This window comes from Vanellus vanellus, assembly GCF_965231255.1.
Source record: "Vanellus vanellus genome assembly, chromosome: 23".
NCBI lineage: Eukaryota > Metazoa > Chordata > Aves > Charadriiformes > Charadriidae > Vanellus > Vanellus vanellus.
Window position 1 is genome coordinate 2430964 of NC_138928.1, and position 23339 is coordinate 2454302.

A 23339-nucleotide genomic window follows, 5' to 3' on the forward strand; every position below is an offset into this window, starting at 1 on the left:
CTGTGTGTTCAACCCTGGCCGGGAGGCTGAGCTGAGGGTGATAATTGTCCCTTTGCCCATGTCCCCAATGCCTGAAACACCCCAAGGGACGCCCAGCTCCCCTCCTGCCATTGCCCTGCCCTTTGCAAACAGGGGAAACTGGTGCCTCGTGAGGAACTGACCCATGTGGGGCACAGCCATGCCGGCGGCCTGGGTGCAAGAGGCGGCTGCTCATTCACATGGGACTGTCGCACGTTTCCCCCAGGAGTAGGAGGTCCCCATCTCCCCATGGGACGCCGGTTACAGCAGGCCCTGTCCTACTCTGCCCACACCCGGCGCCATTGAGGCACGGTGGCTGCCAGCCACTCCTGTAGTGGGGTTTCTCCTCAGGGCATGAGGGGGATGGCAGCGCCTCAGGGGCTGGCAGGGTCCCATGTCACCTGGGAAGTTTGTGGGTTTTTTTTGACGTCTGTGTTTTTTTTTCCCCCAGTTTATCCCTGTTTATTCAAGGGGTGACCGCTTGCACCTCACACCTTGCCCCATCATGGCGGCTCCTCCCTCACCTCACACCTTGCCCCACCATGGCGGCTCCCCCCTCACCCTGGTTGCCACTATGAGGGGACACCCCATCATCAGGGCTCCGCTGGGGGCTGCAAATGGTCCCAAATGGCCCCGAGTCCTTGCGGGGACCATGCCAGCCGCGGGTGCCAGCGGGCCCCAGCCCGGCCCTGTCACCTCTCAGTGTGTCCCCCCCACCCGACGCATGGTTCTGCCCACCGCTGCCCCCCGCGGCCCCATGGGTGGTTTAACCCGCTTCCCCCCTCCCTCTGCAGATGGTTTCGCCCAGGTGTTCGCTGGGCGTGTCCCCCCCCACACCCGCAGCGTGAATGGTCTCTCCCCTTCCCCGGGGCGGTGGTTAACCATTCTCGCCCTCCTCTCTGCAGGGTCTCCCCGTGTCCCCAGCCCCACGCAGGCCCCGCCACCTTAGCGCCGCTCTCTCGCCCCACTCCGCGCCTCTCGGCGCTAGTGATTTGCTTCAGCCTCCCCCCGCCCATGGCGGGATGGATTATCTGCTCCTAACCCCCCCCCCCCCAGCTGGTCTCGCCCGCCTCGCACAGCCCCGCCCCATCCCTGCCCGCCCCTCCTCTTTGTATACGTCACTCCTCCTCCAGCTCGCGATTGGCCGATCCACAACGCCTTGCTCGAAGCAGCCAATGGCGACGCTCTACCCGCCCGGACCCAAGATGGCGCCGCCGGGGGCTGCGGGCGGGTGGCGGTGAGGCGGCCTGCGGGGGGCCGTCGCCTTCCTCCGCGCTCCGCCGCTGCACCGCGGGGCCGGCCGGCCGGTGGGCTCGCTCCCTCGCTCGCTGGCTGGCCGGCCGGGCCCGCCCCTCCCCTCTCCTCCGCCATGGCGGCCGAGAGCGGCAGGCAGTTCTGGAAGCGGAGCGCCAAGCTGCCGGGCAGGTAAGCACAGGCCCGGCCCGGCCGGTACCGGCCCCCGCCCCTGCTCCTGCTCCTCGGGGAAGGGGTGCAAGGGCCGCAGCCCTCCTCCAGCTGGGGGGCGGTGGGTGGGGAGGCTGGAGCAGTCCCTCTGCCTTGGGAAAGGGCTGTCAGGGGCGCCCACCCTGGCTATGGGGCTGGGGACCCCCCTGCAAGGGGGGGGATACTAGAGGTACCAACCTTGGCTGTGGGGCTGGGGGCCCCCGGGGACCACCTGCAAGGGGTGGGATACCAGGGGTATCAACCCTGGCTATGGGGTTGGGGACCCCAGGGTACCCCCCCTGCAGGGGGAAGGGGGTATACCAGGGGTATCTATCCCGGCTATGGGGCAGGGGAGCTGGCTGGGGCCCCCGAGGTTCCCCCCTGCAAAAGGGGACAGGTGAGCTTTGCTGGAGGAAGCCCCCCCTGTGTAAGGGATATGGGTAGCACCAGGATTGTCCCCTCATCCGTAGGGCAGGGCAGGCTGTGTGGGGGTCCCTGTGTGCACCCTCCACCCCACGGGAAGCAGGGTGGAGGGGCTCAGGGCTTTGAAGGCCCCCCTGGGGTGGCCTCGGAGCAAAGGCTGTACCGTTCTCCTTTCCATAGATACTGAAGAAACCTCATTCTTTTCCGAAGGCCTTAGAGGTGTCGCCTTGGGTGGCAGCAACTCTGTCCCAAACAGGTGCCACTGCCAACGCATGTGCTCCCCCTGTTATCCTCTCCTATGCGGGGTGTCACTTTTGGTCCACCTCTACTCAATACAAGGGGCTGTGGGGGCTCTCTGTGTGCACCTCCCCTGCTTCGGTTCCTCTGTGATGTCCTGGTTCCTGTCAAGGCACTTGCACTCACCTGAGGATGGGAGAAACAAGTGAAATGTCTGATTTAAGTGGTGTTTGGGGAGAAAAGGCTGGTGGTGGTGATAGAGATGCTCCTTACAAGGCCTTGGGAACAAGGCTCCCATGGGGAGAGGACACCCACCTCTCTGGGGAGGTTTTCACAAGTGCTGTTCCTGTCTGGTGCTCCTCACGTTTGCTCTCGTTTGCCTTATCTGAACCCTGCCCTTCCCCTCCTGGTGTGCAGATGAAGTCTGAAATGCTTAGTTGGCTTTAAATCCTGCTGGGCCAGTTAAATCTCTCTTTCTAATGTGCTTTCACTCGGTTCTTTGTCGCTGTGCCGGCTCCCTCAGGTTGGTGGGACGATCCAGGTCTGTGGCAAGCAAAGCGAAAGCAATGAGCACTGCATGTTCCTCCTTTTCAGCTCATGGGGGAAGAAAATGCTGTGCTTTCCCTGGGTCATTTTGTCTCCCGATGGTTCCCATCCCTTACCCGGAGGTCACGGCCATGCTTCCAGCTGGTGGTCTTAGACAGCATCTCTCTTCTGCAGTGGTTGACTTCAAGCGTCAGCTTGGAAAGCTCAAACCAGGTGAACCGGTCTGGGAGGCAGCCGGTCCTGCCTGACAATACACTCCAACGTCAAGTTTTTGGCAAAGTTCTCCCCTGCTCCTAACTGGCTGCTTGGCAGATATCCTGCTGTCCAGGAGCCTGGTTACCGCCTCCAAACACTCTGCATGCCGGTCCTTTCCAGGGATGGCTACTGACAGCTCTTGGGCAATACAACCATGAAAGGTGGAGGTGGGACGTGCTGCATCCATGATCGCTAGACACGAAGCTCCCCTCCTTCTTTTTTGTCTGAGCTCTGAGAGATCTTCCCGTACAGATTCTTGGCTCTCTCCTTTCTTTGCCCTGACAAGCTGGCAGAGGGAGGCTTTGTAAAGATTTGGAGACTGTGTTAGTTTCCTTTGCCATGACACTTTGTGGATTTGGTCACTGAGTTTTATTAGCTTTTAGTTGGTGTTTTTTCCCTGTAGACTTACAGTGGTAGAACTAGTAAATGTTGTTTCACGTTTCCATTACTGCCCTGTGGTTTTTGCATTGGGAATTGGCAGGTTGGTCTAGTGTGTTACCCTGTGCCGTGGATTGTTTATTTCCTGCTCTTTAGGCAGATGGGCAGCCAGGCTGCAGAGGGGGGTATTTAAATGCTGTTTTAAAAGGGGAGAAACAGAATCTGCTAGGAATAAATGTGTTCTGTGTCTGAAGTAGCACTGAGGTTTCATGGATGCGCTTTCTGCTGCGGTGTCAATAACCCGCACCCTGCAACGGTCTCCTCATGAGTGGTGTAACGCAGATATCGCAGCTGTTGTACCAGACATTGTCGGTCACCCCCTGTACCAGACAGTGATCATATGGGTAACAAGAAATGCCTGTCCCAAATTGCTTAGACTGAGACAGGACAGGGGACTCCTCCAGGCAGTTTGGGAGCACCATGTCAGCTTAGGTCTCGGCTCTTGACCCAGTGGTGTGTTTGCTGAGAAGCAGTGCCTGCCCTGAGCTTTCTGTCCATGAAAAGTCAGGCAAAGATGCCTTCAGGCAGGGAGTTAAATTTGGAGACAGCAGATTCATCTGCCCAAGCTGCATCAGGGAAAACCAGACAAGAGTGAGGAAATAAACTTGCTGAGCATCACTTGGTGGTATTGCTCCCATGCCTCAGTTTTGTTGGTAGGATGTGCTCATGCACTTTTGTGTGGAGCTGTAGGATCTGCTGGGAGTCAGCCACAGGCACGTGAGCTGAAAGACAGGGATCAGACATCGAGGGTACCACAGATGCTACAGCACAAACATGGTGTTTGGCAGTTGTGCATGTGCTCGTGTATCTTAGAAGTCACCTGTTGCGCACTTCAGAGCATTTTCACTCCTGTCCAGCCTGTTGCACCTTTCACACAGGTGTATGGGGTGGAGAATCAGCAAAGATGAGACAAACATGGGGAGAACCTGCTTCATGCAGCGGTTTGAGCTCACTGATGTAGGATGGTGGTGTTCAGCCCTGCCTCTGCAGCCTGCTGGAAACAAGACTGTCATCTTCAGCCGCTTGTGTGGGAGCACAGGCTGATGGGCTGTGCAATTAGATCGGCTTGGGATGCTTTGTTTGGGGGAGCCCGGGTTCAAATTCTTTAAAAAGAGCTGCTTGGGAGGTGGGACCCTCTGCTGTTGTATCAGCCGTTAGCCAGTGAAGGCATCAGCTGATTGCTTCAGAGCCCCCGGAAAGGGTTTCCTCACTCAGAGCTGGCTGCCACATCCCCTCCTCTATCTCTAACACACATCGTTTATTTGGCTTGTGAAGTTCAGGCCTTTGCACATGAATCAAAGCGGTCACCCGTTGGCAACGCGTGGATCCCGGCGCAGAGAGGAGCAGTGCTGTGAATGCTGTCACGAGACGGTGCGAGCTTGGTGCTGGGTATCAGAGAGGCTCTGTGAGGAGCTGCCATGAGTCACTGGGAAGCAGTGCTGATCTGGAGGGGTTGTTTTTCTTACTCCCGATAATCTGCTTGCTATGCCCACCCACGGGGGTGCCTCTGCTTAATAGCTGTCCTGACTCCTAGATGCTAATTAGTCAGCAAACTCGTTCCTGGGCTTGATCGCTGGTGGGTAAACACAGTGAGCCTTTTCAGCGCTTCCAGCTATGCGGGGTGGCTGCTCCAGCGGGGAGCCCACCCCTTGCCGGGCTTCACCACCAGGATCTCTCTATGCTGTGGTTGTTTCCAGCCTCTGCCCCGGATCTCTGCATCTCTCCCCTGCCAGCTGGGCCTGTTGCTGCCGCCTCCCCAGCATCAACTGGTTCCCAGCATGCTTTCCAGTTGCACCAGGCTGCCGTCCCCCTCCTACACGCCTGGGCTCTGCTCGTTTTACTGCCGGGCACCATCTGCAGCTCCTGGAAACCAAGCCAGCTCTGTTGACCCAAGAGGAGCCTGTCCCTTGTGTGCTAGCTCTGAATGGGTCCTTGTCTCCGCTGTGGGATGCGGGACCGTGCTGTGTACCAGGGGATGGGGAGGACTTGTTTTCCAGAGATGTTTTTTCAGGGTGGGGTGGCTGTGAATAGTTACCCAAATGGAGGTAATAACTCAGGATCCCTGTCTCGTTTCCAGAGCCTGTAAAACTGGTGATGAGCGCTTGTCTAGTAGCTCCTCTCCAAGGTGATGCTCCCCACGTAGTGCCTGCAGCTCTCGGGCTCCCTGTCCCACTCCACAGGGAGGCGAGCTGAGGGACTGAGACGTGGTGACTCATTTCAGGCCACATAGGAAGCAGTTGATTAAGCTGGGATTTGGACCCGAGCAAACTGTGTACTATACCAGAGGCAGCTTTGCCGTAGCATTGGCTACGAGCTTGAGAGCCAGCGTGAGGTTCAAACCCTCAACTGCATTGTGGAGAGCCCTGGTGTCGCTGGCTAGAGTCCTTTCCCTGTCCCGCAGGGCTCGGAAGCATGAATTTCCAAACCTGGAAATCTCCTTGATGGAAAAGAGAATGAACGTCAGTGTGAAAGGCAGGGGCACCAAGACATGTGGTCGCTTAGAGTGAATCAGTGGTGCAGAAAAGAGGCTGTCTCCAGCCTGAGCTGGGATTTGGGATCTGCTAAGAGTTTAAACAAGGCTTCTCTTTGCTGCTGCAAAGAACAAATCTTCATCTGAATGTGGAACTTTGGATCTAAGGCTTTGAGGACAGAAGGTTATTGAAGTTGCTTTTGGTCTGTATTCAGCTTCTGACAGCAGGCAAGAAGTGTGACCCCAGTCTAGGCTGAGGAGATTATTTGTGGGTGCTCTGTAGCTTTTTGCACTATCTTCTTTTTTTTTTTTCTATCCTCTTCCTACAGCATTCAACCTGTCTATGGAGCACAGCATCCTCCGCTGGATCCCCGGCTCACCAAACAGTAAGTGTTTATCTTCTGGAGATGCAGGCCACGAGGCTTTGCAGGTTTTTGGCTCAGTCCTGCAGTAGGTGGAGGTCTCCAGCATCCTCTGGCACTGTGATGTTCTGGAAGAGAAGGGCAGCAGTGGTGTACAGTGCTGTCTTGAGCTGTGCGAAAGCTTGCAGGGAAAGCTTATCTGCTGGCTCCCTTTATGGCCAGAAATCCATATTGTACCAGCCACGCCAAAGGTCTATTTTTTTAGCAATGGTGTCTGAACCCTCTGCTCCCTTTTGGAGACAGAAGAATTAAGGGAAGGGGAGGTAAAGCTGCTCGGCAGCCACGAACGTGCAGAATGGCATCACCCTTCCCGGCAGGAAAAGGCAGAGCTGATCTGAATTGCCTCCTTGTCTCTATCTCACGCTGTGTAGCGGTGAAGGTTTCCCCTTTTCTGTGACGCTTCAGGTGGTGGACTTTGACTCCTGTAGCTTAAGGGTAAATGCGAAGGCTCCTCCTGTGCCTGAGAAAAGAACCAGGCTGGTCTGTCTGCTGGGAGCCATCGCAGCTGTATCGGGGGTGTCCACGAGCGCAGACCGTCTCCGCCTAACCTCTGACATGCCTCTCCCCAGGTTGCAAGGCTTTTTTTCTTTGGGTGTTAATCTACCAGTTTTCTCTAGGGTGGGGGCAGGCAGAGCTGGAGGAATTGTATACCTCTCCTCCCCTTTGCCCTTCTGAGCTGGGAATCCTGGCGCCTCTCCAGCGTCTGCGGGCACTGTGGCCTCTGTGCCCTGCTGTCGTACCGGCTCGAGCTCTGCCTCCTGGCAGCAGGCAGCCCGGAGAGACTTAACACGTTCCTTAGGTTTGGGAGGAGGAATGGGGGAAACTGGAAAAAGGGACCGGCTGGTTAGAGTGAGGACATAGGGAAGGGAAGAAAATGGACTCGTCTGACAGCATTGCTCTGATTCTGTTTTTCTCTGGCTCCCAGCTTCATCAAGGACCGCTCCAAGGCCAACGCGCTGCCTATGAAAAGCAAGAAGGCCTCCAGCTTTCATGAGTTTGCCCGCAACACCAGTGATGCCTGGGATATCGGTGATGATGAAGATGAGGACTTCTCTTCCTCCTCCTCTTCTTTGCAAACGCTGAACTCTAAAGTGGCCAAGGCCACGGCAGCCCAGGTCCTGGAGAACCACAGCAAGCTGCGGGCGAAACCCGAGCGAGCCCAGTCCACTCTCAGCGACATGCCCACCAACTGCAAGGTCATCAAGTCCAGCAGCGAGGCCCAGCTCTCCAGGACATCTGGTAAGAGCCGTCTTCATGAGCAGCCTCCTGCTCTGGTACTCTCCTTGGTTGACTGCTGAACTCAGCCGCTTGCTGCTACTCGCATGTTATGAGCGAGAGGTCGTTGCACAGCCTGTAAGCCCAACAGAGGCTTTCGCCTCCTTCTAGCATCCTGCACTCCAAGGAGCCATTTCTGGAGTCCTGGCCTTAATGCTTCAGTCTCCTCTGCTGCTCAATATCCTGCAAACAGGCACGTCTGTCCCAGAGGATCCCATGTTCTCGGTGCTAAGGGATTTTGGAGAGATATTTAAGTTCGTGCTTGGGATTGCTCACCTTCTGCTTCCTTTGTGGCCCTGTGTGCTGCTCTTGGCAAAGGTCTGGATGAGGCCCTGTAGAGCCCAGGTCGGTACAGCTTGGGCAGGGAACTGGGCAGCATCAGCCCCTGCTTGCTCTGCCTTGTCACAGGCAGATGGCTGCCTGTGCTCTGAGAGTAATCCAGCAGGTCCCTGCTGCCAGCAGGTGGCATTGGCAGCCTGTCGCCGCCTCCTCCTCTCTGTGCGAGCAATTAGTTTGACCGCTATTTAGATCAGAGACGAGCAGGGCAGATCTGAAGGTCAGTTCTTCTGGGATTCTCATGGGGTCCTTCTACCTCGTCTCCTGTATCCTTCTGCCCATGGCTTCCCATGTGAAGGGAGAGGTCTGGTTCCCTGGCAGCCAGGTGTCTGGATGCAGGAGGAATAAAGGGAAGCAGAAACAGGGGGAAGTGATGGAAGAGCCATGACAGATGCCTGTGAACTGGCTGATCCCTCAGAGTGGGCCAGCAATGCTCTATTTGCTGGGGCTGGGGAAGAGAAGGGTGAAGTCTGCAGTGGCAGGTCACTGACAGTGGCCAGAGGGGCGAGGTAGGGTTGGAGAGGTGCAGTCTCCTTCCCCACCTCACTGCAGCGTCTGCTCCTTGCAGAGGAGGCCTGTGTGCGGACCACCCTTCAGAAGCAGCAGTCCCTTCCCCTTCGGCCCGTCATTCCACTCGTCGCCCGAATCTCTGACCAAAATGCTTCAGGTGCTCCCCCCATGACAGTGAGGGAGAAAACCCGCCTGGAGAAGTTCCGGCAACTCCTTTCCAGCCACAACACGGACCTGGGTGAGTGGGGCAAAACAGGGGTGCCTGCGAGTGGGAAGGGGAAGTCAGAGGGGGGCTGGTGCCTGCTTCAGGTCTGCTCCAGAGTGGATAAAATGACTACCTGCAGTTGCTCCAAGTGGGATAGTTGCACAAACTGCTCTGTTGGCGGATGGTTATGTCCTTCACCAGCTGCCTGTCCCTTTCCAGTCTTTCTCTATCTCGCAAATGATCGTTATGATCACTGGGGGCTGTTGGGCTCTGCATGAGAACGCAGGCTCTTGTGCGTTGGAGCCCCTGCAGCCACCAGTCCTGTGCCCAGGCTGAGCTGAAGGCATCTCTGCTCCCCTTGCTGCAGACTCGCATCCCCAGTCATTGCAAATGTGGAGCCTTCCTGGAGGCTCAGTGTCTCCAGAGCCTGCAAGAGCAGACTGGGCTTTCCTCTCCTTCTAGGTGTAGTGGTTCCTGGACGTGCCTAGGATCTAATCCATTGCCACCACTGTCCGTTTGCAGATGAGCTGAGGAAATGCAGCTGGCCTGGTGTGCCCAGAGAGGTCCGGCCCGTGACGTGGCGTCTCCTCTCAGTGAGTACTTGGAGCTGTGACACAGGAGTTTGGGGGAAAATGTGCTGAGCCAGGGACATGCACCCTTAAACCTCCGTGTGTCCCATAACCGGGTTTGCTTATGCTGTATGTGTGCCCAGCTTATGGGTGAGCTGTAGGGACTTTTTTTTTTGCTCAGGGAGTGTAATTGGTGTAATTGTTACAGCCTCCTTGAGCACAAAGCCCAAAGTGGTGCTGGGAACATGTGGTTTGCTCTGTTTTGGGAAACTGAATCCCATGAAGTTGGATTACCTCAAGGTCAGAAAAGGCATCAGAGGCTGTGAAAGCCAAAACCCGTGAAAGCTCTTTCCCCAGCTCCTGAGTCTCTGTGCCTGATGCTTCCAGATGCACAGGCTGCCTGGCAGGATTTCAGGGGATGGTTTGTGGTGAGGGAAGAGGATCTGCCCTGACATGGGTTTTCCTGCCGCAGGGTTATCTCCCTGCAAACATGGAGCGGCGAAAGCTGACTTTGCAGCGTAAGCGGGAGGAGTACTTTGGCTTCATCCAGCAGTATTACGATTCCCGGAATGAGGAGCACCATCAAGACACATACCGGCAGGTATGAGCCCTCTGCCTGTTGCCTGCCTTTCTGCCTTGATGTATCCCTTTCCTCCCTCTTGCAGTTGGGGCCATGCTAGGAATTCCTCTAGCTAGAGCTATTAGGAGTCTTCTCCTTGGGCACAGGGCACCATGTTTCTGCCCGTTTTCTTAAAGGTATTAGTTTAAGCCTTCCCTAACTTGATCTAATAATGGCATTTCAGACCCCAGCTCTGGTCACCTGCCCACACCTGAGCAGAGGAAACTGGAGATAAAACTGGAGATGATTTTCTCAGTGCAGCTGCCGTCTGTAGCGCTCAGTGTGCTTGTCAGCAAGTGCAGCTCTTGCTTGGGGGACACACACTGAGGGGTTGGTTCCCCTTTGTTAACCTGTGATGAGTTATTGTGCCCCTGAAACAACTGGCATGTGTAACCCACCTTCTCTTCCAGATCCACATTGACATTCCAAGGACCAACCCACTCATCCCCCTCTTCCAGCAGCCGCTTGTCCAGGAGGTAAGGAGGAGGGAAGCTCCTGCCCCATGTTTGTCTTGCGGCGTGTGTGCACTGGGGTTAGACCAGCGCTGCCAGTAGTGAGTTAGCTTTGCAGGGAAACTTCCCTGGCTGACAGCTCCTGATCCAAATACCTGCTGAAACTGTCTGGTCTTGTCCTGCATTTCTGAAAGACATCGCGTTTGGAGCTCAGGGGTTATGAGATCAGCTCCTTTATGGCGAGAGGTAGCCAAGAGTTGGTAGAAGACCTGAAGCTTTTGTTTTGAAACAATTTTGAGGCATTTGAACCAGAACAGGAGATCAGTTCTGTTTTGCTACGAAACCTCTTCTGTGTGAAGCAGTATGTGAGAAACCCAGGCAGGGATGGGTTTGAGAAGGTGGCCAGGAGGTGTGAACGTCTGTCCTCTGTAGAAACAAGCTCAGTGTGTGTATGTGGTGTCAGAGCATGGTGTCCTGGGGCTGGGGCAGTCTGGAAATAACACAGTGGTTGTTGGAGGGGAGACTGCTCTGTTGAGAACTCTCCTGATCTGTGATGTTTTGCTGGGAGTACCGTGCTGATGGCTGATGCTCAATGGTTAAAGAGCCCGGATAACAGCCTTGAACATCCACGTGATGTTCAGCAAGGCGTGCTGCTCTGCTAATGGGCAGCCCTGGCCTATGGGTGGAAGGGTCTTAAGTCACCTGGATCTTGAAAAGTTGGGTCTGCATTTCTTCAAGAGGCTTTGATGAGGAGCCTGGGCTGCCTTGTACTGTGAAGTGTGGGCTGGCTTGTGTGTGGGCTCTGTGGATCATACAGGAGCGTCTCCTAGGACTTGTATGCTTCTTATCTTAACTGTATTGCTGCAGAAAAGCCTGTCAGCGCATGATCTCTGCTCCCTGAGCTTAGCAGTTATGCTTTTCTGCCTTTCCTTTTTGCACGGCTAATGCAGGTACCTGCTTTCCCTCATTCTTCCCTAGATCTTTGAAAGAATCCTGTTTATCTGGGCCATCCGACACCCAGCCAGCGGCTATGTACAGGGAATCAATGACCTGGTCACTCCGTTCTTTGTTGTGTTCCTCTCTGAGTATGTTGGTAAGTGACATTTGCTGCTTGAAGCACAGTGCTGCCTCTCCACCACAGCGTTTGAAATGGTGTGAAGTGCTGGCATCAGGAAAGCTTGGCTTGCTGGAGGGGATGATGTGTTCGTCCTCCAGCGCCTGTGCCAGGCTGGAGATGCATCTTGACCTCTTACTGGATCTTTGCTGCCTGGTTGAATTGACTTCAGCTTCATAACCTTGGCTGAGCTCCACCGAAATTGAAGTGCTAAGGGTGGATTTGCATTTGAATGTACTTAACTTGGAGGAGAATGGGGTCTTTTAGGTGTTGAGGGAGTGTAGGCAAAGCCCTGATACAGAGTTGGGAGAGGGGAGGGTCTTGCTCTCAAAGCTTGGGCTTGGAGCTAGTTCTTGCTCTAGGAGGAATGAGTGAAGTATAAAGAGACCCTGCCGAGAATGTAAATAAACTATTTAAATAAAGATTCCTGTCTTGTGCTGCTAGTACAGGTGTGTTTCTCAAGCTGAGAGTTTCAGAAAGCAAATTGACTTCTCCCTGCTGCTTTTGGCTTTCATGTCAGCCAGTTGCTTTTAGCTAGAGATCAAGTCATTTCCACCCATAGTATTTTTATTCTTTCTCCAGCTCTAGCTGTGTTTTGGGGTTGACATTAACACTGGGATGCTTTAATCCCTATGCCTAAAGGCTCTTAGCTTTCCCTGTAAAGAGGAGGAGAAAGGAATTTATAAGACTCTATTAATGACAGAGAAATACTGTTGAACAAATGTTTTTAAGGTCTGATCCAAAGCTTGTTGAAGTCAGTGGAAACCTTCTACTATCTACCTAAGGCTTTGTAAACCAGTACTGATCTGCCTCTTCTGAGGATGTTGCGAAGAGGTATGCCACCTCGGTTTCCACTGTGGTAGCTGGTGTGGTCAGGACAGATCCCTAGGAAGTGCTGTAGCTCCTCACAGCCTGAAGGAGATGGCACGAAATGTGGCTTTGCTACCAGCTGGAGTGAATTCCCTTTCCTGGGAGGTCAAGAGCCTGTCCAGTCAGGTCTGAGCAGGTTCCCTTTGAGTGGCTTCTGTGCCGTATTGCTTGAGCGGCATTGATGGCACTTAGTCTTTGGCAGAGACTGGTTGCTCAGGATTGATTTATTGGGTTAGAAGTGGAGCTGTGCACAAAATGAGTTACCTACCCAAGAAGGGAGCTGGTCTGAAGCATCAGAGCTACCTGCAGGTACCTGGTGTGGCTTCTTGCAGTCCTGTACCATGTTGGGGCTCAACTCTGCATGTGGCTGCAGAGTCCATGCTGCATCGGAGCTGTCTGTCTCTCGCTGGCACTGTGCTTCTCACCATCCTCCAGGGCTGTTTTCTCTTCCAGCTGGAGAACTTCTTTTTCTGAATGTGGCCTTCCCGTTCCCAGCTGTTTCTGAAACTTGCATTGGAGGTGGCGGGGGTGGAAGACAAACCTCTGCATGAGACCCGTTGAGTTGAATTTGGCCAAGCAACATCACACATCTTCTGTCCCCACACTCTGGGATTCAAAGCCAGCCTTTAGGTCACAAGCTGTCTCTGTGGCTACCTCCTCCCCAGTCTGGCTGTCCAGGAGCTTAAGCACAAGATCAGTAATTGCCTTGAATGTACGAGGGAAAGAACTGGCAGTGCTCAGTGTGGTGTCAGACCTTTGGCAACAGGATTTAAGTCGCTGATTTGGAGCATTGGCTCTTCTCTACAGCCGTCTTTGCTGACGGGCCCCTGAAGAGCTGGTGCTGGGCAGGGCAGGTCTGGAGGCTCTCTGTGTTGGATCACTGATTCTCAGGATCCCTGGATTAGCCAAGTCTGCGCTGCATCTGAGTCCTTGCAGCAGGAGAGCCGAAAGAGGCCTTGCATGGTCTAGTAATCCTTGCACAGCACGTGGGAAGGGACAACTCACCTTTCCATGGGTGTTCAATGAAAATTCTGCTTGTATTCTTCAAGCTGTATCCCCCTGGGAAAGGGGACGATCTGTGTGGCTCAGGCAGCCCCTGCCCACAGAGCCACTGAAGGCTCATACATCTGAGGGTGCTTCCACATTCAAAGATGTGTATACAACTGGCACAGAAGTTTCCCTCGCCTTTCCTTGAAAGCTGGCTCTGGGAAGGTGGCACCAGCACTGGCTCCATCCTCAAACCCCATGGGTCTGCTGCCCCCGCTCTCCTTTCAGAGCGGAGGTTTTTTTGACTGCAAGATGCTAGAAGGGACCCACTCTGCTGCCAGCTGGCTCTTCTGCTTAGTTGCCCACCGTCATCCCTGGGATGTTTCTGTCGGAGCTTTTGAAGCGCTGCCTCCCACAGCAGCTGTCTCGGCAGGACCGTCGCAGCTCTCCGGGGACTGTGAGGTGCGTGTGTGATTCCGAGCTGACAGGCGGAGGTGGGAGTTCACAAGCTGTTGGCTTTGGTTCGCTGTTCAGCACACAGCCAGCCTGACATGCTGGTCTTCTGCTGTTCGATCTGGTGGCTTCTCACATCGCAGTCTCACCTCTGATAACAGTCTGATCCCCATCTCCAAGTTTGCTGTAGACTTCTAACCCCTCATCCCATGCTTTGGGCAGGCGTTGCCTTTGCAGACAACAAATCAACAATTAAAATCTCCTTGCTGCTCATCAGTTGATTAATGTGTCTGGTAGATGGTGTCTTCATTATTTATCAGTTACTAGACTACGGCTTAAAACACCTTTCAGAGGGCTTGACTGGCTTCTCACCAAGGGTTAGAGTGTGTCCCTGGGGAAAATGTGAGTGGTCTGGGTCGGGGATGGTCTGTAGCGTATCAAACACATTCAGGGAACAATTTGGCAGCTTCCTTTCATTGAAGTTCACACGAGCAACCAACCAACAGGCAGCAGTAACCCAGCAAACTCCCAGGCCTTTGTGTGCAGAGGGATTAGACACAGCGTGCTTGGGGTAGTAGGTAGAGCAGTTTGGCTGGATTTGGGAGCAGGGCCATGCTGCTGTGGCTTTGACTTGGTGGCTTTCCGTCCTCACTGTAGAAGGTGCGGGGTGGAAGGGTGTATGCCTCTCTGGGTTCTGAAGGAGGTAAAAAGATCAGTGAGTGGAAAACATTTGCAGGAAGCTATTTCCTGTGGATGCGTAGGGAACCTGATGAGTGCGTTATTAACTTGCATCTTCCTGGCCTGGCTGAAAGGGTCCCATTGATATTGCTTCCCTCTTCCTTCCGAGGATTGCCCTGAATCCAGTGTGTGTACCCCTTTGACCAGCTTCAGAATATACCGGTTAGGCTGAAGCAGGGAGAAGCAGCTCTTTCCCAGAGCTTCCACTCCCCATGTCTGAACTCCCCTGCCCATTCTCCAACGCCAGTTGGACCCATTGCTTTACCTGTACTTGCACCTGCTCTGGATGCAAAATTACTTGTGCTCCTTCCAGGTGCTGTGCCGACTGCTGTGAGCCCTTGGCAGGTGGGATAGATTTAACTGTTGTTTTCCCCTTTGCCCCAGCACAGCAAGCTGCCTCACCTTCTCCTGTGATGCTCTACCTGCCTCCTGCGCGAACACGGCTGCCTCGGCTGCTTGGTGGCAAGCATGGGCGCTTTGGGCCCCTGCCACTGCCAGCTCTGTAGCTGGAGCTATTCCTCCTCTTGGCTGATCGATGGCTTCTGCTGCAGATTGCTGAGCGCTGCTGGTTTTCAGCTGGTGCTGCCGTGAGGAATAGCTCGAGGGAGGTGTCGAGGCTGCAGGAGCAGCTGAGCCTGCTGCTGCTGCCCTCCGGATGGGATGGGCGCAGGCTGCCAGTGCCGCTGCGGAGACAGAGTATGAGCGGTGAGGATGGAGAGAAACAGTCTGGCATCCGAGGAGTTGGGGCAGGGATGACACCTCAGCCAGAGGAAACCATATGCACTTTTTTCCCGGTGATCAGAGAGAGCACAGGGATGCTGAGCTGTCCGTAGCCCTTCCTGCTGCACTGAGTCACTCCCAGCTCTCATGGCTTGTGGTGGCATTTAAAATGGCAATAACAGAGCTCAGAAATGAGCTTAGCACCCCCAGGTAGTGTCAGCACTGGCCCCTGCACCCTCTCCCAGTGTATGACACCACTTCCATCCCTCATTCAAGATCTTGCATAAGGGGTTGTCCTGGCTTTGGGACCTGTTTTGCATTTCCCCAAGTCTGTAGAGGGGGGCGGTGCCATGGGAGGTATTGATCTTGCTCATTCCTAACTGGCTTTATTACTAAATCCTAATTACGGATAAATTAAGACTCTTTCCCTGTAAGCAGGAGCAGAAGGGGAGCTTGGATGAAGGGAAGGGGAGCCTTGTACCTGGGTGTTATTGTGGCTGACCCAACTCAGGCTGTAACATCAGCCTTGTTCTGAACTCCGGTTTTTCCCTGGACCTGTCGCTCACTGCACGCGGTGCAGAGTTGTCCATTACTGTGCTGAGCTGTGAGCTGAGATGGGGTTTAACTGTTCTCCAGGCGTCTAGTCCTGCACTGAACCCCAGCTGCCAGAATATGGGGAGTCATAGAAGCTCCCTGACAGAAAGCAGGGATGTGGGATGCTGGAGCCTGGCTCCTCCGATCTGCTCCAAGCTGTGCCCTGCCTGGCGCTTGAGGCCGGGGTTCGAGTGGGACTGTGATGCCCCTTCTCCTGTGTCCGCTCTGAGGCTGTCGAAATGTCACTGGGGAGCTTTGCTTTCCCCGAGCCCCAGCTGCCCTTGGGCACGCTGTGACACTGGCAGCGGTGTCCTGGCTGCCCCCAGCCCAGCCGCAGGCGGCTGTCACCGTGCCGCTGGCTCCTTTTCAGTCCCTGTCGGAGCCATATGTTGAGTATCTCACTCCTTTCCACAGAGCCTCTTTAATGATGCCGCTGAGCAGATGTTTGTGCTGAGCCACGCACTCCAGAGACCTGGGTTTTTTCAAAGCTTCTTGCAATGCGTGTTGGCTCATGCTGGGGATCTCCTACCACTGTTTTGCTTTGACAACCAGCGTGCTGGCAGGGTTGCTCCTCTTGTCCCCAGCAGGGTGTTCCCCATAACCTGGGTGGGTCACCATCATCCCCTTCTCCATGGTGGTCCTCTTGCCTGGAGCTGTGCGGCGAGGTCTTCTGCACGAGGCTCATTCCTGTGTGCCCGAGCCTGGATCTCCCACCAGTCCTGACCATGTGCGTGTGGCCTTGTCCTACTCCTTTGCTTGCCCATCCTCTGTGGGGGAAGTTACTGAGGGAAGGGGATGGGTATGGAACAGATTTTGCCTGCCTTTCTCATCACCTGGAACACTTGAGAGTGGCTGCAGAGAAGCCAGCAGAAGAGTGATAGTTTTGGATGACGATCTGCAACTGGAAAACAGCTTTGGTGCTCTTTCTGCAGTGCAAGATTGCCAGATTCACGCAGGGTTAAACCCTTGCTTGTCCCTAAAGCTACCGGTGACAGTTTGCTCTGGAGCTGAGCTCTGGCCCAGAGGAGGGGCAGAGGTGGGAGCAGTGTTGGAGTCACTGGCTCTGCACTTCCCATCCTCCTGTGTTCAGGATCTGTTCGTGTTGGTTTTCGGAGCACTGCCAGCCTGCGACAGCTGCCCTGCGGCACATCTGAGCCAAGAGGGTGGCCCAGCTCCAGCCCCGAGCCTCGTCCTGTCCCTCTCTTGCTCTTTCCAAGGAAGATCAAAGACGCTTGTTAGGATTTCTGAGCCTCTGGGTTTGGAAATGGGCCAGTTTAGCCCTGGCATCTGTTGATCTGATTTAGCGGCATGACAGCAGCGTGACGGGTGCTCTCCTCCCGAGGAGGAAAGGGAGGGAGCTGCTGGGTCAGCCAAGCCAGGAGGGCGAGACCTGTGTCTCCTGAGCATCTCCTGCCCAGCTTGCACTGCCTTCCCGTGCCTGTTGCCCTCTTCAGCCTCTGGGTTAAGGTTGAGCCTGGCCTGGAGCAGGTGATCTCCGCTCCAAACAGAGCCAGCATCACCACCGTGCCACCCACGAGTCCTCTGCCCTTCCTGGGGGTCCCTAAGCCCATTCAAAAGCAAGGGCAGCCTTTTGCACTCTGTGAGTACCCCCTGGGGACAGAGCTGCCGCTAACCCTTGTGCTTTCAGATCCACAGTTCACTGGCTTTGAAAAACAAATCTTTTTCAAGACTCTTCTGTGCACGGGGTTGTTTCTGTTTGCTGGAGCTCTCCTGTCAGCCAGGCTCGAGGAGGAGAAGCTCTATGAAGCTGAGCAGTCTGTTTTGCCCTGCTGTCAGGCTCCGTGCTGGAGTTAAAACAGTCTTTTTTCTCTAGGATGATGTTTGTGCACTTTTGGGTCCTTGCAACTGTGCCTGAGGGTTCTGCTCTCCTGTAGAAGTTTCTGAGGCTTTGGCAGTTCTTCCTTGTGGGTCCTCAAAGTTGGCAGCTGCTTTTTGGGTGCCTCTGTTGTGCTTCAGTCCTGGGATGATGCCGATGAATCCTACTGGGCATGGGAACGGAGTTCCCTTGTGCTACCCCAGGCCAAGGGCAGCATTTTCTTCCCTGGTTTCTGGCTGCAGTGAGGGATTCACCTCTCTGGGTTCTCCCTATGGTGCCACAGAGACCTGCTGTCACCCAAGGCAGGATGGGCTCCAGCAAGAGGGGTCCCACATGCCAGGGGATTTGTCCCTGCACATCCCTCGCCCCAGCGGGGTGACAACAGCAGCAGAGCTGTAGGTTCCTTCCTGTGGTCCCCTGGGGAGCTGGACTGGGTTCAGATCGTGGCTGCTGAGTCTTTTGTGGTCCTTCAGCCCTTCACTTGGGTTGGAGAAGTAGGTCAGTGCATGGACGCTGTGCTCTGTGCCAGCCAGGCCACTCAAGCCTTGTAGTGTCACTTACCCTGCCTTGGCTTGATAATGCGTCTTGGTGTGTCGCGTGAGCCCCCTGGTGTCCCCTGTCCTCCTGATGCTCTTCTCTCTCTGTTTTGCAGAGGAGGACGTGGAGAACTTTGACGTGACGAACCTGTCGCAGGATGTTTTACGGAGCATCGAAGCCGATAGCTTCTGGTGCATGAGCAAGCTGCTGGATGGGATACAGGTGAGCCTCTTCTGGGGCCGCAGAGTTTTCTCTCCACCTTTCTGGGGTAGCAGTGTAGTTATCTTCTCTCTGTGTTTGGGTGAGCACACTGCATGTCCTGGCATCAGGGAGGTTTTGCTGCTTCAGTGAGATAAATCTGGGGGTAAAATCCTGAGGAAATAAGATGCTGCAGCTTCCCAGCCGGCACTGTCCTGACTAGGGACTTCACAGCGGGCAGATCCTGGTGCTCAAGAGCCGTGTCTCTGTGGCTCACGGTGATCTCGGCTCCCTGTGGAGCTGGGGATCTGTTTTTGATCATTTCTAGCTGTTGTTAGAGCTACTGCTTCTGACTCATGGCCTCTCCCTACAGGATAACTACACTTTTGCACAGCCGGGGATCCAGAAGAAAGTCAAAGCCCTGGAGGAGCTAGTCAGCCGGATTGATGGTAGGTGACAAGGGGATCTGAGCAGGTTGGAGGCTCTTTTGTCACAACAGTGAGAGGTCCCCTTTGCAAGTAGTACCCTCAGGGCAGGGGTAGACGCTTGCCTGCAACATGTATGGAATCAGGGCAGGGTCGGGTCTGCCAGAAAGCCCTGGGGATGGGATTTTTCTGGCCAGGTAGGACAGGGCGAGGAGTGGAGGCATTTTGGAGAACAAGGTCACAGCCTGAAAGAGTTTGAAAGCTGGTGTGTTGGCAGTGCCGCGTGTGGGAGCTGGGGCACTGTGGTCCCCAGGTATGTAAGTGAAATGTGCTGTTTCAGAGCAGGTACATAATCACTTTAGGAAGTACGAGGTCGAATACCTGCAGTTTGCCTTTCGCTGGATGAACAATCTGCTTATGAGGGAGCTGCCTCTTCGCTGCACCATCCGCCTCTGGGACACCTACCAGGTACGCAGGCTCCCACCAGCTTGGCGGGTCACCTGTCACAATTCCCTGTAGATGGGGGGATGGAGGTCTTCTGGCAGCCCCCTGCAGCTGAGGAGATGAAGGAAACAAAACAGTGTGGCCCTGGGACATTTATAGCCAGTTGGGTGATGGGTGGCCCAGTAGGACATCTGTGAGCAGGGAAGTTGTGCTCCAGCTGAGCTGCGGGAGCTGACCTGGAGTTTCGTTGTCCGCAGTCGGAGCCAGAAGGATTCTCACATTTCCACCTGTACGTCTGCGCCGCCTTCTTGATCAAGTGGCGAAAGGAGATCCTAGATGAGGAAGACTTCCAAGTAAGTCCTTGGGGCTGGGAGTAATTCCCTGGGGGTAAAGGGGAGGGAATTGCTCTGGTTGGGATTCCGGCATGGACACAGTCAACCATCATCTCAAAGCTGGCTCAAAGAGTCTCAGGATCTTTGCCTAAAAGTAACTTCTGAGCCTCAGCGCTCAGGACAGAGAACTGGGCTGCTGGAGGGTGCTAACATCAAATGCCAGCTCTCTCCTGGGCTCGAGCTTTGATCACGGTAAGTCCCTTTGTGTTTGCCTTCTGGTGTCCGGCTGTAACTGTGGTAGCACTCTTTATCTCAAGAGGTTTGGAGGCATCTCAGGTGCTTCACTGATTCACATCTACGCACGAGCACATCTTAATGCTGTTTCTGAGCCTTCCAGAGCTGCGAGCGTGGTGAGCGAAAGTTACTGAGTGCTGCTGCCTCTGGTCATGCGGCCCCGAGCCTGCTTTGGATCCGTACTCTGCCGTCAACCATCCCAAATTAAGCACCTTCCCCTCTTCCAGGGCCTTCTGATGTTGTTACAAAACCTGCCCACGATACACTGGGGTAACGAAGAAATTGGACTCCTGCTCGCTGAAGCCTACAGACTCAAGTACATGTTTGCAGACGCCCCCAATCATTACCGCCGATAGGTGCCAGGACTCAACTCCCTCCTCTCCCCCGTGCCCACCTCCTCGTCCTGGCCCGATCTGATCACTGTGGCATTTTTGTCGTCCCAAGTCCTCGGACACTCCGGCCGGGAGCTGCTCCTCGCTGTACAAAGCTCACATCGACTCTTGTCTTAACTCTTTTAACGTGTGCCTGTCTGCCACTCCATACACCTGGATGTGCCACTCCAACCACCGTCAGTATTTCACGTCGCGCCAGTGGCTCGAGCCAGGGAGAAAGGCGTGAAGGGGCTGGGGGAGCACATGGGGGGCAGCTTTACAGATAAACTGAGCCGAGGACAAAGCCCTCCTGTCCTCTCCACCCCCTGCCCTGGGCTTGTCCGGCTGGGACCACCTTGGCTTCGCTGCCTCATGTTAACCTCCCACCACCTGCGCTGCTGTGTCTGCTCCCTTCTCTCTTCCGACACCGTTCACTCCAACTCCCGGATGAAAATGCCTTATCAGAGACCCGCCTGGCCGGAAAATCCTTCCCCCGAGGGCGGCAGGGCAAGAAGTTTCTCTCAGGGCCTCGCTTCGCTCCCAGGGTCCGGAGACCCCAAGCACTTTGTGGGTTTGCAAGAGAGCCCCTCGCGCCTGCCCTCTCTCCTTCTCTCCATCCTCTCCCGGGCACGGCGGGGAGGACACAGCTCCATCCACGCATGGTTCGAATGATGCGTGCCAGCTTGACGGGACTTTCGGTGACTGATGTGCTGTCGGTACAGCCCCCTCCGGTGCAGAGGGGAGGCGCGGGGGGGGCTGGCAGGGGAGCAGCATCTCCCGAAACCCCCTTGCGAAGCCCCCGCTCCTCCGAGGCGTTCTGTGTATATTGTGTTCTTGTGTATATGGGTCAAAGATGTACAATATACGTCTTCTGTTTGTAGCAGATAATGATTTTATATTTATAATGTGCACCCCTTGTTCTCCCCATCCTCTCCATGCCGGGGAAGGATGTCTGGGTACGGCGGCGTAGGGCTTTGAACCCCTCCGGAGGTGCGGGGGGGCCATTTCGGAGCCGCAGGTATTTCTGCCCCAATGTGTTTTTTGCAGTGTTGGATCTGCCAGGAAGAGATGCGATAGAAATACGTATCTCGAGGCTTCCCCTACAAAGAGGATTTGGGTGTTTAAAGGGAGATGGGAGCTGCCAGCGGGAAGCAGGGGAGAGCCACGTTGAGGAAACAGGGTATCCGCACTCATCAGCTGCTGGTTGTGTCCCTCCGTGCGCTGCAGGGCAGAGCCGTGCCCGTGCTGCCAGGAAGGAACAGTCCCAGATCTGGTGTTGGCTGCCCCCAGTGCTCCCCAGCCCTGTGGACACGTCCTCCCGGGGCTTCTCCTGCGGGGCCGGCAAGGACCGGGCTGGCCTCGCCACCCTCTGCTTTTAAATCAAAATCAAACCAATTGTGAATGTTTTGACGGGCCGTTTTCTTCCTGCGGGCAGGCACGGTCCGCGTCGTGCCAAGGGCTGGATGCGGGAGGTCGTGGGGGGATGGATCTGGGCAACCTCAGGCTTTTCCCCACACTCCCGTGGGGCGATGTGGGCTATCCCAGCAGGGTGCGGAGGTTCCCGGTCCCTCTGCTTTCTATTGCTATTCCCGGTGAGGAAAAGGCAGTGGGCTGCGAGGCCGGGTCCGAGCATGCGAAAGGCAGAGCCTTGTTGCCAATAAAACTCCAAACAGTGTCTCAAGAAATCGCTTCCCTAACCTGGAGTTGTTTTTCTCAGGCATTTGGACTTTTACTTTATTTTTGTGTGTGCCTTTTGTTGTTTTCTCCAAGAGACAGACCTGGTGGTCCTTAGTTTAACATGACAAATTAAAAAAAAAAGGGGGAGGGGGGGAAGCAATGAAACCCAAATCCAACAACTGAACTGTGTGGTCTGGCAAGTGTCTGCAGTGGGGCTGGTGGGGGTGAGTCCTTGTTTGGCCTCATGAGGGGTTTTGGGCAATTACCCCCCCTCCTGTGCCTCAGTTTCCCCACCTGTGAAATGAGGGGGAGGTTCTGCTCTTTGTGTCTTGCTGCAGGACACAGTGTTGTCATCTGAGTTTGCTGTTGGTCAGAGCAGCTCATGGGAGGACAAACCTCCCTCGGTGCTGCTGCTGTCAAACTTTTAACCCCCCTCCCCCCCCCCCCCCAGGTCACCTTCTATCCCCTATTAATTACTTTTTGAAGTTCAGTGAAGTGGAAAAAATATAATTACTCTGGGTGAGTTTAATTACTGGCGTTTGTTGCCCAGGCTTTGTCATAGCTGATGGCGGAGGGCTGGCTCTCCAGCTCCTGCCCCTGGGTCCCACCAGGGCCGCGCAGCCCCCGTCCCCATCCAGGTTTGTGTCCCATCACAGCTGTGTCCCCAGCACCACGTCAGTCCCTGAGACACCTCTCCTGGGCTCTGCTCCCTGCGCCCACTGCTGCACAGGGTTTGGTCTGGGGCAGGAGAGCCCATCAGGGCTGGTTCTGGCCTCAATGCTGGTCCAGGTTTTGCACTGCCTTCCCTGACCAGGACGGATCCTGCTGCAGGCTCAGCGCCCTTTTCGGATGGAGTGTCCTGTTGTCCTTTGGAGGCTGTTACAGCCAGGGGGGACACTGTACCCCTGATCCTGTGAGGTGCTGAGCATCCCTGGCCCAGGGCAACCTGAGTAGGGTTTCTCCTTCCAGCCTGGGAGCAGCAGCATGGAAGGTCGGGTCCCTGCCAGGAGGGCAGTGGGGTGTCCCTATGGCCGGTGGCACTGGAGGATGACCAGGCCACACTGCCACAGCAGGGACCATCTGCAGGAGGCACAACATCACCTCAAGCCCAGGGGGGACCGGGCACCCACCAGCAATTGGGGTTTCACCTGGGTTTTAGGAGCTGCAGGTCCTGTCTGGGATGGAGCAGAGGCATCAGGGAGCTGCTGCAGGGAGTTTATTAACTGCAGGGCTCATTATTTCTCCTTTAATTAGCACCGTTAACACAGCACTGTGGGTTTGCACCATGATGTTGCATCCAGTTGTGGTCAAGCGATGGAAACACGATTGTCTCTGTCTCGGGCTGCAGATGAGCAAAGCTGCAGCGCTGCCGGCTGGGGAGAGCCGGGCTGGGGGGAAACAGGTCCCCAGTGTCACCAGGACCTGTCACCGTCCAGCCACCACCATGCTGACAAGGTCGAGCACCCATGTCCTGGGCTTGTCCCCACCAGCGAGGACCTCCCCAGCTCACCGGTGTCCTGGGACAGTGCA

General features: G+C 55.2%; 1 protein-coding gene across 1 annotated transcript; it reads left to right on the forward strand.

The window, feature by feature from the left end:
• Window positions 1-1234: 1234 nt before the first annotated feature.
• On the forward strand, window positions 1235-21808 carry TBC1D22B (TBC1 domain family member 22B). Its single transcript, XM_082494463.1, has 13 exons — window positions 1235-1443; window positions 6160-6216; window positions 7178-7491; window positions 8432-8611; window positions 9101-9171; window positions 9620-9748; window positions 10177-10242; window positions 11197-11311; window positions 18184-18290; window positions 18640-18715; window positions 19032-19159; window positions 19393-19488; window positions 19989-21808. The coding sequence occupies exons 1-13, from the start codon at window positions 1388-1390 to the stop codon at window positions 20115-20117; spliced, it is 1524 nt and encodes a 507-aa protein (XP_082350589.1). The 5' UTR covers window positions 1235-1387; the 3' UTR covers window positions 20118-21808.
• Window positions 21809-23339: the final 1531 nt, after the last annotated feature.